This window comes from Puntigrus tetrazona, chromosome 3, assembly GCF_018831695.1.
Source record: "Puntigrus tetrazona isolate hp1 chromosome 3, ASM1883169v1, whole genome shotgun sequence".
NCBI classification, from domain to species: domain Eukaryota; kingdom Metazoa; phylum Chordata; class Actinopteri; order Cypriniformes; family Cyprinidae; genus Puntigrus; species Puntigrus tetrazona.
The window spans coordinates 23,415,393-23,430,507 of record NC_056701.1 but is presented as its reverse complement, the minus strand read 5'-3'; the positions used below and the strand labels follow the sequence as shown (position 1 = coordinate 23,430,507).

Here is a 15,115-nt window from a genome sequence, read left to right as displayed (position 1 = left end):
GACAGAACTTTTAGGTTTGTAATCTAAAAGTAAGATTTCTGCAAAAGAAAATGCATTGCATTGTGTGCCAACAAAATTATTACCTTCATTTTTTTTATCCTATAAATAATTTAATTTAATTTGCTCGAGAACTACCTTTAAAACAATTACTGAATTAAACAGTGCCATAGACAGCAGTCATGTTGCAATGTATTGCAAAACAATAATGTGTTGGACTGTACAATGTCAATGCTACAACAATGTCAGTAAAAACTACATTTGCGAACAAATGAAAACAAAACTTCTTACAATTTATTTATTTGAAAAAGAAGAAAAAAGGCATTGAGATATTAATCAAAACCCTGTATACATCAAAGTCTAACTAATGGTCTACATGATCATTTCTGTCTAAAATGATTAATATTAAATAATATATTTTTTATTATTTTAATTACAGTATAATAAAATCTCTTTATAAAAAGTGACGAGAACAATAAAAGCTTTTGGCAACAAGCTCCAGGCTTTATAAGACACATGGTTCCTACTTGAGTTTATTTAAAAGCTTACAGGTACTTCTCCAAACTTTCCAGGGCTTGCTCTTTCGTGTAGGATCTCCATTCAGTTGGAATTTTACCACAACCACTGAACGTTTTGTTATAATATTTTTCCAAATCAGCCTGGAATCGACACACAAACCACTTCCAGTATGGCAGCTCTGAGAGATCAGGCGTGATGGACCAGTTCTCAAACTCTGGACCTGCTGTTCTGTACTCCTTCCATAGAACTGTTTCATCTGAGTTACATTTTGGGAAAAAGAAATGTGTGTCACTCGCCACTGAAGATGTGCAGAAGTCCAAGCAAAGGTTAGTTGTACCTCGATAAATCATCCCTCTCATCCCACAGTTACGATGGAAAGGGGCAATGTGATCTCCTGGATGGTCCTCCATCGTGTTAACACAGACAACTTTACAGAATGGACACTGAACCCAGCAGCACTGACAGAAGTGTTCTATCAAAATCTCATCTGGTGGTTTCCAAGACATTTTCATTTCAATATCAGAGACATTTGTTAAGTATGTGTTCAACTCTTCTATTATGGGACAAAGTTCTCTTTTCACAACCTCTTCCAGAAGTTCAAAATCAGTGATGTCCTGACAGCAGTTACCAGTGAGGTGTTCTTTATTGTATTCAAGCTCGTCTTTCAGAGAGCCTGAGAATATATCCAGCCACATATCAGCATCTCCAGCAGTACTTAAGACTTCAGCTGTTGCTCTTTCAGCAGCAGTGATGACACATTGCTCTTTGTGTCTGATGTTTCCCTTGATCATTGCAAGAGTTGAGGGGTTACCCTCTGTTATGAATGCTCTAACTTCACGTTGGATGAATTCTTCAAAGTGGTCCCTGGGATGATGAATGTATTGGATATAATTGTTAAAGTCCTCCTCCTCCTCTGCTAGTGCTTTCAGAATGTGTTTCTCCAGGTTCGACCTGTTGCCTTTGAAAGCTGGAATATTTGTGCGCATCTCTCCTGCTAGATCGTTTGCGGTCTTGTTGTAGACACTCTGGAGAATGGGTTCTTTCAGCTCACTGCAGATTAAGGCTCCAAATACTGCAGCAGATGTTGCACCTTTACAGAATCCCTGGAAAACAGTGTAGTATTCTGGTTTCTTTCTCTCTAAATAAATCCAGGGATCATTAGTCTCTCTGAAAACCTGTTGAAGTTCTGCAAAACTTATACATGCCTGTTGGCACATATATAGTGTCAAATCAACAATGAACTCTTTCTTGAATTCATATTTTGTGTGCATGCACTTGTGTCCTCCAACAGTATCTTTTACAAGTTGAGCAATTTCTTGTATGTAAGTTAAATTATATCCAATTTTTGCAACTGATTTTGATTTCACCCGATTCTCAGTTTGACGAAAGGCATTGTGCATCAGTTGTTTTATTGACTCCTGTTCTTCTGGTGGTAACAGGGGAGTGTTAATGTAATTTCTGTTTGCTTTTTTGATTGCATTTACATATATGGTGAAATCAGACACATGGAAAATGTTTTGAAACTTATTTAATCTGTCAAGAACAAGTGCTTCTTCATGCATTTCATTAAGGATTGTAATTATGTCATATTTTATATTGATTTCTTTAAATGGTGGAACATCTGTTGTCAGCTCAGAGACCCACTTTTCCCAGACTGAATCAAATAGTCCTTTCAACTCATTCTCATCAAGAGCCTTGTGCTTAAGACTTAAAGCAAGTTCTTTGCTCTTCTCCAGGAGTCTTCTTTCACGTAGGGTTTTTTCTTGAACCAGTCTGGTGAGAGCTTCCCTTTGAGAGATGATGTTCTCTAATTTTGTTTTTGCATCCCTTATAAGCTCCCCATAAAGGTGCTTGATTTTCTCTTCAAATTTCAATTTCCACTGAATCAGCATCTCCTTTTCTTTGTGCTCTGTGAAGTAATGTTTCATGGAGCCATTCACATCTTTAAGGGTCTTTGCCATCTCCTCTTCCAGTTCTCTACTCCCAATTTTATGCAGTTTCCTGTTATTGATTCTGTTGCGCAGTTTGTCTTCAATCTCCAGCATGGCACTTCTGAGACTCCAGGTCCACTTTGCGTACTCCTCCTCTAATTTTCTGTATGTTATAATCTCCAAAGTATTCTTGAAGCTGAAAATAAAGTTTTCATTCAGAAGAGCGTTCCAGAGGTCTCCTATACGATCCCTGAACTGTGTAAGTGTGACGCCCTTACTTTTTGAGGCATGAGACAGAATAGTGCTCCTCAACTCCTGCACATTTTCACTGTAACATGGATTGGGTGGTGCCATGGGTGGGCTGCCCTCCCACAGCTGGGAAAAGTACCTCACATCAGTCTTTATATCAAATTTTATGACATCGCTAAAGAATTCTGCATCACAGACTTCTTCTTTAGCAGCTAGTTGAGTCATCTCATCCAGTTTTTCCTGCAAGCGTCTTTTCCCTACCATGTTCTTCTCACCCGCTGTAATGTCTCCAACGTTCTGATGCACAAACACGCAGCTGGGGTTCAGTCGTACCTTCTTCATCCTCAGGAAGGCTTGAACAACAATCTGAAGGATGTCCTGCATCTCAGCTGGATTCTCACCAAAAATGTTAATCAAAGTCATGTTTCCAAGACCAACAACAAATGTTGCCATTTCATTATCATGATTTCTTGTTGACCTGCCAGCCAACTCTAGAGCACGAAGACCCTCTGTATCTATGACAAGAATGTAGTCAAAGTTTAACTGTTTCCTTAGTTCTTGAGACACCTTGAGCAGCTGCATGAAGGCTCCTCTGGTGCATCTACCAGCGCTGACTGCAAACTGCAGTCCAAACATGGCATTCAGCATAGTGGACTTTCCAGTGCTCTGAATACCTAAAACAGACAGGACAAAGACCCGCTGGTCTCCCAGGAGTTTGATAAGTTCATCTAAAACAGCTTGAACCCAAATCAGAGGCACATGAGCTGCATCACCGTCCATCAGCTCCAGTGGGTAACCGGAGATCATGAGCTCTGCTACAATCCGTGGTAGAGACCTGACATCTACTGTGCATCCAGTTCCCGTATTTTTCTTCACAGATACATTTGATTCATATATCTGGCCAATTTCACGAAGTATATGCTCCAAGCCAAATGTTGCTGCATTTAGTTTCTCCGAGAGTATCTCTAGTTGTGATTGTTCTGCTGTGAGATGTTCAGATTTATTGGGTTTCTTTTTTAAATCCAGCACTTTTGACCATTTTTCATCGTATTTATGATGAAGCAAGGAGAGATCTTCTGAAGTGTACTCATCCAGGAGGATCCCAAGCCATTTAAGGAAATACATCTTCTCGTCAACATTTTTGGAATACATTTTTTCAATAAACAGGTTCATAAAAGTACTGACCCCAGATGCTTTCTGCTGCTTTCGGATTTTGCGCATCTCTGTTTGTTTTTGGCTGTTGTGCATTTCAATGTTATCCCCTTGAGGTCGATGTAGTTCTTTGCTCTTCAGACACCAGTCGTGCCACAGTTTTCCCTGACAAGGCAGAAATGTTTCTTTGATTTTGGACAATTCCTTTCCCTCCAGTAGTCTTATCATCCACTCTGCTGTCTTCTTCCCCTGCAGTCTTCATCATTCTCGTCTACTTTGATTTCTCTGTGTTTGCCTATATTCATAAGTTTAAAAACTGACAGTGGTTTTGAGAGGCAGTCTTTGATGGTTCTTCTAACATCCTCAGATATTTCTGATTTATTTCTTTGTTTCAGGCCAATTTTATATTTGCCTTCCTGCATCTTGGAAACACCTGAGTCAACTTCAGTCAGAAGGCAAATGAGAGGCTTTTTGCTGTTGTAGAGATTTTCCACTATTGCCATACTTTTGTCACTCTTATCAAGATTGGGCAAAAGCACTACATTTATCGAGGACTCTTCGGTCAGAATTTTTAGCTGTGTCTCATTATCTTGAGCATCACCATGAAGATTACAGAATGCAACACAGTCTGTGAATTTATCGTTTTTATCTCCAGATGGACAGTACCAGGCGATCTCAACCACTCCGTCCATCAACAGGTGGGATTTGCTGCTTCCACAACAGTGTCTGTGAAAGAATGTGGCATGCCGCTCATTGATCAGGCTGTTCATTAATGCAGATTTGGATGCAGAAACTTGTGAAAACCTAAAAAAAAGCAACCATGGGTGTTTCAGTCTTGTAGACTGATTGATTTTTGCTAATGTTTTTTTCACATGACTTCCAGCTTTTCTTTATTTTTTGGAAGGTCCACATAGGAAATTCAATCTCTTGGGAGAATGGATTGGGCACGAGCAGAGGAAGAGCATACTGACACTGTGAGAGTTTTGTTACCATGAGCTGACGAAGAAAATTATCTGCATAGAGGTAAACTATCATCTGAATATCCATTGGGTGAATGGGCTGGCTTCTACTGGCTTCATTTCTTTGTTCAGGTGCAGACCTCTTGAAAATTTTCTCAAAAGCATTGGTCTTTCCTGTATCTAACACCATGGTTCTTTGTGTGCTGAACACCTCGCTGGGTTTTTCTTTTACTGGGATGTATCTTGCTCTGTAATCTGTCATCAGGAGTCTTTGTATATAAGTTTGGACCAAGTTAATCTCCTCGCAAGGTTCTTGCCTCTGTAATGAAGGTTCAGATACTTGCAGAAAGGTGTGTGACTTTATTTTGCTCTGGTACTTGCACAAGAGATTAAGCCTACCGACGAGTTGATGGATGCTTTTCTGCTTGTAGCTTTCTTTGTCTTCGTACTGGTCTTGCCCTACCACTCCATGTTCATTGTCTTTACCCTGATAAATTAGAAAACAGTTGTTCATATCTCATATTCATATTTAATCTAATCAAATGAAATGTATTCAATTTATGTGAAATTAAGTCTAATCAATGAAGTTTAGCCAAAAAAGTGTTTAGCCAAAAGTGAAAATTCTGTAATTAATTATTGATTAATTATAAACCTGTAAGGCCTTCATTCATCTGCAGAACAAAAAAAAGGATATTTTTGATAGAATGCAAGAGTTTTCTGACCCGCCATAGACAGCAAGGACACTACCAGGCACAGAAACGGACATCATTAAACCATCAGTGGTTCAGTTGTGCAACAAGTACAATAACTTTATTGTTATAATGATTTCCTGTCTTCTGAGTCAGTCCTCCACTGTTCATTAGAGAACCACAACACTCAGAAAGCTCTCAGATTCTAAGCATGAACAAAGGTCTTATGAAGTGATGAGTAATTAATGACAGAATTTTTTTATTCAGATGAACTATCTCTTTGAGCTGTAATCTGTGAGAAGGGTAAATGTATATAATCTGTTTATTTATATTTAGTTTGAATGAATGAATTTTTATTTACCTCGCTATTGCCTGGTTTCATTTGAAACTGATTGCCTAAAAATAAAAAAACTAAAATCAGAGGTTTTTTTTGTGTGTGTAAACATTTGTTAAAAATCTGTTATAATTAATAAAATAAAACCAAGTGTTGAAATGATACTATGCTTTATTTTCAGATATCTTTATTTTCTATTTATCTTCATTTTTTTAACAAATAAATTATTGCAAAACTCTTTCATATTACATTGATTCAAAAAAGAGGTATCAAATGTCACACTTACCATCTGGTGCAAGGTCACTTTTTTGTTTTTTGATGTTTGCTGTAACAAAAATGATACCTGCAGTTATATAATTATAGAATTAATTACAAATGTAATTAGAAGTATTCAGTATTCAGTATCAAGTATTCAGACCCCCTTAAATTTTTCATTTGCTAAAACCATTTAAGTTTCTTTTTCCTCATAAATGTACACACAGCACCCAATATTGACAGAAAAACACAGAATTGTTGACATTTTTGCACATTTATTACAAAAGAAAAACTGAAATATCACATGGTCCCTTCCGTACCCACCGTATGCTGCTCACTTGAGCAAATCAAAAGAACAGCATGTGTAATCATAAAACCTTATATTCTGAAAGTCAATGGATCTTTGTCATGGATCGACCTCAGTGTCTCTCCGATCACCACCGGAGGGGACAAACTCACACCATTCATCCTGAAGTCTTGTTTTGCCATGGCTGACATTTTTGAGCAGTTTCCCTTGTATCCCTTATTGTCTTGAATTAGTCAGCTGTTGCTTTTTATGTAGTCTATAGAGTAATTATGCTATATAGTATCTTGCTGTAGGGTAAAAATGCAACAAACGATTTGATAATTGAGAACGACTAATTAACTAATCAGTTACTTCCTTTATTAATCACTACATTTTCAATTTAAGTCTAGCTTGCATGAAGTGCTAAATAAGCACGATGTTGACAAGGATTGACTGAATTCTAAATAAATATCTGAAATGTCGTTATGAACACTTATTGTTTTTATTTGCCTCTTTATGAAGAAACATTAATTTTTATTCCCCGATTGTAAATCGCTTAAAAAAGTCTGCTTAATTAATAAATTCATTGATAAAAAGAAAATTTCAAAATATGTCCTGTTTAACTGTTTAATATTTGTAAAATCTGTCAGTGAAAATGAGTTCACGGACCTCCTTCCTAATACGCAATAAAACAAAAAGACAGATTAACTTACTCCCTTGGAACGACTCATTACACTTTCTTTTCCTCGGTCCTGATTCCTGACAACATGCAGATGTTTCTGTACTGTCTTCATTATCAGCCTTTGAGAAGAGAGAACCTGTTACACACAAATATAACATTCTAGTTTGAGTGTGCAAAGACAAAAAACGATGTGTTCATTAAATAGGCCATTAAACATGATAATTATAGATTTGTTTGCTTACCCATGATACCCATGTACAGTAGATCAGACCGATCTCTTTTCAGACTATAACAGAGAGCACTGTGACTCTGGGAAAAATTGAGGAAGAAGCAAAAAAAAAAGAAGACTTTTTAAAATCTGATTTAATAAAAGACGATTCATACTTGCAAATGCAAACACAATGTGGTGTGCAGTTGCATGCATTGTGTCGCATGATGTGAATTATTCTGAAAAGCTCATCAACAGTCATCTCGTAATCAAATTTTGAGTCTCTAACTCTTGCCACTGACATCGTTTAACATATAAAACCTCAATTATAATTATAACATTTTAAATTTCACCAGAGCCATTTTTATGGAACCTTAACTTCATTTTCTAAAACCCGGCTATTTTACATAAAGCTCTCAACCACCACCGCCAACAGTACAACATCTTAAAAGAGTATGTACTACAGTAACCATCATTGTTAATGGCATAATATTCTGAAATACAACACACCTCCCACCTTACCTTCGCTACACAGCCAAATGAAATATTCTGACATCTTCCTTGTCTATTATATCGCACCAGTCTGTTAACCACACCCACACAGGCAAATAAAAACATGAGCTTCCCTCATTTTCATCGGTAATGTTTGAGGGAATTCATTTGTATCCTTCACTGTGTGTTGATGAACTGTCTGCTGTAAGACAGAGCGGCCTGGAGAACGCAGACTGTTTGACCTACTATATCCTATGGTTTCAGACATCAGTGTACACATATCAAATTATAAACAAACATTTTAACAAATGCCTGCCAATAAGAGCGTTAAACTTTTTTTTTTTTTTTTTTTTTTTTTTTTTTTTAATAGGAAAAGGATAGGAAGAAGAAGAAAGAAGAAGAAGAGAGTGCTATCAATGTTGGGTCAAGTGCAAACGAAAAAGATGAGTTTTGAGTTGGTTTTTGAAGATTGCTAGTGACTCTGCTGCCCTAGTGGCAACGGGCAGATCGTTCCACCAGCGAGGAACAGACCAGGTGAAGGTGCGCAAGAGTGATTTTGCACCTTTTTGTGAAGGCATTGCAAGACGCCTTTCGTTTGCAGAGCGTAGGCACCTGGAGGGAACATATGATTCAATTAGTGAGTGTAAGTACGAGGGAGCGGAGCCTGTGATTGTCCTGTAGGCCAGCATCAGGGATTTGAATTTGATGCGGGCATCTATAGAAAGCCAGTGTAAACTAATGAAGAGGGGGTGTGACGTGGGCCCTCCTTGGTTCGTTGAAGACCACCCTAGCCGCTGCATTCTGGACCATCTGAAGAGGTCTGGTTGTAGAGGCTGGGAGGCCAGCAAGGAGGGCGTTGCAGTAATCCAGTCTGCTCAGGACTAGTGCCTGGACGAGGATCTGTGTAGTGTGTTCTGATAAGTATGGTCTGATTTTCCTGATGTTGTACAGCACAAACCTACAAGATCGAGCAGTTTTTGAAATGTGCTCAGTGAAAGTTAGCTGGTCGTCAATGGTCACTCCAAGGTTCCTAGCTGACCTAGACGAGGATACAGTAGCCGAGCCTAGCTGAAAAGATAGTTTGTGCTGTATGTTGGGATTGGCGGAAAAAACGAGGAGCTCTGTTTTTGTGAGGTTTAACTGCAGGTGATGATCCTTCATCCAGACTGAGATGTCGTTTAGGCACGCAGAAATACGTGCAGAAACAGTGGGATCGTCTGGTTGAAAGGAGAGATGGAGTTGAGTGTCGTCAGCATAGCAGTGATAAGAGAAGCCATGCTTCAGAATGACAGAACCCAGTGATGTCATGTAGATGGAAAAAAGCAGTGGCCCAAGTACTGAGCCCTGAGTCACTCCAGTATTGAGGTGATGAGACTCTGAGACATCACCCCTCCATGATACCCTGAAAGACCTACCAGAGAGGTAGGACTCAAACCACTGAAGGGCTGTTCCAGAGACACCCATCTGTCTGAGGGTTGATAGGAGAATGTTATGGTTTACAGTGTCAAAAGCAGCAGACAGGTCCAACAGGATAAGCACTGAAGATTTTGATTGTGCTCTTGACCGTCTCAGTGCCTCAATGACCCCCCTGTACTCTGTACTCTGTTCTGAACGTCAACTCCTTTGTTTTTCTCCTTTTTGTTCCATAAAATGTTTTCTAATTAGCTGGTTGAATAAAAAAAAGGGACTTTATTTTTAAAATGACCTTAAGTTAGCATCAGCTAATTAGCTAGTGTGGTATCAATTTAGAAAAAACTAGAACAAACTCAATAAATTATCTTTAAAGATTTTATTCGTCGCAAAGAAGGTCAGACAGCCATACAGAAATACACAGTTTGCTGCATGGTCCTCCACTTTTTTTCATCTTAGTCTCACCCAAGGTTACAAACCGATAACAGCTGTACTCTTCCACAAAAGGAAAGCAACTTGAAAACACCTCACTATATGGTTTCTTGTGAATCCCCATCCTGTATATTTAAGGTACATATGACTTTTTCTTCCAGGACCCCTGGTGATATCTCATTTTGACCGCTAGGCAAACTAATAGAAAATCACTACCTTACAGAGGAACAGAAATTAATTTTTCTTCATTATAGGTATTCCGGACATATTTAACCTTTGTTTCACAGAAAAAAAAATGACACAGTCATTAAGGCGCGCATTTCCTGCCACTGGCATTAGAAATAAATTGCAAAACAAATTTTTAAAAGAAACGTCTGTATTACTTGAATAGAAATGGTATCTACTGGTTGGTATCTCCGTCCTACACACTTCTGACACAGAAAAACCTAGTCAGGGAAGTGCCATATTTTTTGACAGCATCAAATGAGAGGCGATTATAAAAACATAAGTAATACTTTTGGCATATTTAAAAAGCCGAAACACACACACACACTAACAGACATTCTCTTTTTCTGTTTTATGAGATAACCATTGCTGTTTTATTTACCTTAATGAGAAGAATACTAATAAATATTCCCCACCTCACCACATTCAATGCAAGACACAAACAACAGCAGCAACAACGAAAAACATATCGGTTTTGGACCCATCATGTACATCATATACTTGGAATTAAACTTTTTTTTTCAAAAGGCGGTGAGTTGAATGCACTGCAAGTAATTGTTTACAACTGAAAGCCTTTGTGATGCTCTATAAATATTTGTCGTACTGTATTTATACAAAGGACTGCTTTTTAGAGCGTGATATCACAAGGGCTCAAAGACGCTTTCAAACAGTTCCTTAAGCCTAGATGTCATCCTACTGAAGTCATTATCCTAAACGGGAAAGGAAATGGGAAAAACAACAGGATTTAATCTATGGAAAAAAAAGCCATGAATTGATTTATGATATATTTCCGAACTCACCCTGTTGGCGGTGCAGTGGTGGAACACGTATTCAATAGCTTTGATAAACTCTTGCACTGTTTGATAGTCGTTGTTCTCCAGGTTCAGCTTCACTCTGCCCAGCATCATGGGACCACAGATGTTCTCACTGTCTCCCGGACCCTGGGCACCAGCAGTGTAGACGTCACACGCATGCACACCAAGAGCTTTAAATATTTAAATGATCCAGAACAGGTCAGACACACAACGGCAGATGAGATTTACATTGGCGCAGGGGTCAGTCATGCACTCACGTAGCAGGTGTAGCAGCAGATACTGGCAGTGCTAGAACACACAACAAACACCCCGTAAGCGCTCCGTTTTATTTTCTCTGTGCAACGAAAGACCCCACTTTTTGGGATAAAGACTTTGCATGAACTTTACCAGTGTGTACTGAGAGACTGGACTGCTCAAAACATCCTGTTGGGTCCTCTGAGCAGATCTTTTCGCAGTCTTCATCACGCAAAATGTGCAGCTCCATTGGCTTCTGTACACACAAAACACGCGGCGTCACACAAAGTCACATGTTTAGTCTGTCTAATCCAGCATGCGCTCTCTCTCTCTCTCACCCGGATGAGTCTCCATGTACAGCCGGTATGTGACAGAGCGAATGAAAAGCTCGCGGACACTCGTCACAACACACAAGATCTCCCTCAGAATTACACTCGAAACACACGTCATCATTCAGCTGGGTCGAGAGTTCACACAGAAATATCTACACTGTTATGGAGCACACTGCAGAAATCATTTAAAGTGCTAGCAGATCCGATGAGGTTCGGTGGTCTTGCCGGCGCTTTGACGTGACTGTAATTGTGCGTGATGTTGTCTTACTAGGTTCTGATCCGGTTCTTGGCAGATCTCACAATCACAGTTAACTGCATGTGGCTCCAAAGCTCTCTTCTGTAAGGATGTGAAAGAACATCAGTATTGAGTATATTGCAAAAACATTTGATCAGACCCTGCCATACCAACAGACAGCACTCGATCATGCATAGTATGAATAAGAAAACCATGGAAGTCACCTACCATTGGCTGCTAACTACATGTCAACTAGCAGTCCATAGACTATTACTAGATTGTCAGCTTAATAACTTCTAACATTTTATTTTGATGTATCCACAGCATACTGAGTATCAGTATTTGTCAACTTATTCTACTAACCCTAAACCTACCCTAGCAGTCCACTCTGAGAGTTAGTAGACATGTGGTTGAGATGTAGCTACAAAGTTAGTTATAGTTAGTTACATCAAAATAAAGTGCAACCAAAACTTGATTTACTTTTGGAACAACTTAAGAGTGAGTAAATGACATTATTTTTTGAGTGAGCTGTCCCTAAAGTATATAAACACTTACAAGCCCAGTAAAAATAATACTGATTGTAGCCATATATACAACACAAAGGTCAGGTGTAATCTTGTCCTAGGTTTTTGTAGGATTTAATATGAATTGTGGCACAATGTGACGGCTTTGTTTGTTGAGAACCACTGTTTGTTTCACTGAAACGTTAAATACATGTCTACTATTTAGTATTATTATTTTTTTACCGTTATAAGCTTCCCAAGAGGCACTCCGTGGGACACGATGTCTTTCTTCCATGTTCCCTCTGGTTTGCCCAATTTGATGAAATCCTCAGGCGTCAGCCAGAAGTTCTCTGTTCTTATGCATCTCCCACAGCGCCCTGAGATAAAGACAAAATTAAGCGCGGAAGTCTTGTACTACCGCAGTTATCAGTGAATTTGCATTCACTGTTAATATGTCAAAAGAAAACCAATATGGGACTCTGCCTACTAATACCCCTATAGTGCCTCTTGTGGAGGTGTCAGATAAAAAAGTGCAGCAAAATGTACCTTCAGCAAGATATTTCAGGCTTTGCTCAAATGTAGGCAGAGTCACATATTTCCAATGAGCCTGGCTTGTGAGAAACATAACATATTTTTATAGTTGTGCATGTAAAACACGGATAAGAGTGTTAACTGTTCTAAAAGCATTCCCGTTCACACACCTGTGGAAAATCGATACTTGTGTAGAATGCCAGAATCAGAACCACAGGTAACAGGTAGGACTGGACCTTCAAAGACGCCCATGTCAGTAGCTTCATCATCATCATCATCATCATCATCATCATCATCATCATTATTGTCATCGTCGTCTTGATTGTTTTCAATCCTTTCATGTGATTCTTCAACAAATACACAAACATTCAGTAAACATAAAAAATGACTGTTGTAATGATCTTATTTAAAGAAATGTTGCGCCAAACAATAAGGAAAATGTGTCCCTATTTACTCACCCTGTTTTTTCAAACCCACTTGACTTCTATTTTTCTGTAGAACACAAAAGCAGAAATTTTGGTAGCACTTTATTTTACAGTCCTGTTACTCGTGTACATACTATGTACTTATTATATTAATTACATTAATTAGGTAAAAGCTATAGTAGGTACTGAACCTATCTTTAAAGCTGGCCCTGTCCCATGTAGTTACCTTATTTTTTACACTGTAAGTGCACATACTGTAAAATAAATAGCAAGCAATGAGCATCTTGGTCTCTTATAAAGGTTAAGTCCTTCATGTAATCTAATGCACAACAGTTAAAAAGCAGCCAAACCTTTGCATCCTGAACTCTGCTTTTTTTAAAGGTTGTAGCTGAAAGAAATCCATCCTGTGAACAGATAAAAAACAAAGTTAGAATTTATCATAAATGTGTCTATACTGTATTCGACAGCATGATCTACATTGTGTCCATTTTTATTCCATTCGTTTTATGTGTTTTTTAGATGATTTACTTACATACATCAATAACAAAGTTTATATTAACCAAATAAATAGTTTAGTGCATTAGTTAAAAGGGTTTGAAACCGGTGTCATGCACCTCTATGAGTCTCTGGAGTGGAATCCCACTGCAAAGGATGCTGGTCCTCCACTTTTTGTTCTTCTCCTTCATACCAAACCTCTCAAACTCAGTGGGCTTGAACCACTGTTCCTCACTGAAGATGCACTTCTGCTCTGAAGATAGAAAAATGATTTATGATCAGCCACTACTGAAATGACTTTGTTTCACCTGGGTGTCCTAAAACAGAATTACAATGTTGAAACGAGTAGCTCTCACTCAATTCTTCAACACGTAGAAAAGTTCTTGCACCTACTATTATAAAACTTCTTCAAATACAGGACACCTTCTTTATAGCCACACGTAACGGGAAGCTGGTTTTTGTTCAGAGTGTTGTTTTGTGCTGGCAGTGTTTCTGAAAAAAGTAAAAATCGGTTAGGTAAAGAAGAAGAAGAAAATTCAGCAACACTTTAGAATACGGTTCCATCATTAATAAATAACTTCACAAGTAACACTGTTAATGAATTAGTAAGCAATAGTCCTTAGTCGAATGTGGTAGTTCACAGTTAGCTAATCAGTAGATATTATTTTTTCATGCCTCCCCAAGAACTACTAAGAATTAAAGTATACAGGTTCATAAATAACATGAATAATACGTAACGTATAATTAATTCTAAAGTGAAGGCCATGGTAACCCACTAGTAATTACTGAAGTCATTGTAAACTTTAGAGGTTTTTGTAAGGCTCTGGTTAGTAATTCACTTTGCTAGATTTCAATCATTACTGGTGATTGAAAACCTTACATACGTCCCAAATGCTTACAACGACATCAGCTGATATCAGGGAGTTATGATGATTTTCACTTCAGAATATTGATAATACTCATAACTAGTGGGTTACCATCATCTTAATTTTGATATTATTTATTATAATTCACATTAATTATGAGCCTGCATATGGTAGTTCTCAGGAGTTCTCCAAATATATATATATATATATATATATATATATATATATATATATATATATATATATATATATATATATAAGTAGTTTTTGATTAGCTAATTGCAAACTACCAGTTTCAACTGAGTGCTATTACTTACTAAATTGCTAATTAGAGTTTCTTGTTAGGTAGTTCTAGTTACTAGAGCATTAGTCATTTGTTCCTGTGTAGTTAGTTATTCATTAATGATGAATAAATGTGTAAAATGTGCATCTCTTGTTATTTCAAAGAACAGCTACTTGATTCATTACTGTTTTGTCATTATATCAGTAAAACTAGTTTCTGGACTTACTAGGGCAGTTTTGTCTCTCGACTCGTTTCCTCTTCTTATGTTTAGAGTGGGAGGAAGACCCCGTCTGCTTTCTCTTCTTACAGCTTCGTTTCTTCATCCTGCTGTGTTTCATCGCTTCATTTCAGTCAGTCTGATTCTTGGATGTTTTAAAAGCGTCATTTCACGAAGGAGACTGTGGTATCTTTCGCATTATTTGAACAGCAGGAAGTGTACGTCCCACTCTAACGCGCTATCGAAACTGAAAGCAGCCACCCGGTCCACTGAAGAAACTATAACCTCAGAAAACATCCACACAAAAGCATATCATTATTTTGGCTTCTCCAAAAAAATTAACATTTTCAATTAAATTA

General features: G+C 38.0%; 2 protein-coding genes across 3 annotated transcripts; both read right to left on the bottom strand.

The window, feature by feature from the left end:
• Window positions 1-105: 105 nt before the first annotated feature.
• Window positions 106-5,887, bottom strand: zmp:0000000912 (interferon-induced very large GTPase 1). Its single transcript, XM_043235579.1, is given in 4 exon segments — window positions 106-4,099; window positions 4,102-4,663; window positions 4,665-5,294; window positions 5,858-5,887. Coding segments are annotated over 4 exon segments (4,770 nt in total). The 5' UTR covers window positions 5,879-5,887; the 3' UTR covers window positions 106-542.
• Window positions 5,888-9,533: 3,646 nt separating this feature from the next.
• sp100.4 (SP110 nuclear antigen, tandem duplicate 4) lies at window positions 9,534-15,081 on the bottom strand. Of its 2 annotated transcripts, none has more exons than XM_043235605.1 (13): window positions 14,766-15,081; window positions 13,784-13,882; window positions 13,510-13,643; window positions 13,246-13,299; window positions 12,929-12,962; window positions 12,641-12,817; window positions 12,183-12,316; window positions 11,470-11,538; window positions 11,208-11,326; window positions 11,023-11,125; window positions 10,893-10,923; window positions 10,621-10,805; window positions 9,534-10,530 (listed from the first exon to the last, which is right to left on the bottom strand). In XM_043235605.1, exons 1-13 carry the CDS (start codon window positions 14,875-14,877, stop codon window positions 10,462-10,464), a joined length of 1,320 nt encoding a protein of 439 aa, XP_043091540.1. In that variant the 5' UTR covers window positions 14,878-15,081; the 3' UTR covers window positions 9,534-10,461. The 2 variants fall into 2 exon arrangements, with proteins under 2 accessions (XP_043091540.1, XP_043091541.1); XM_043235606.1 differs by having other exon boundaries at window positions 10,621-10,761; window positions 10,864-10,923; window positions 14,766-15,064.
• Window positions 15,082-15,115: the final 34 nt, after the last annotated feature.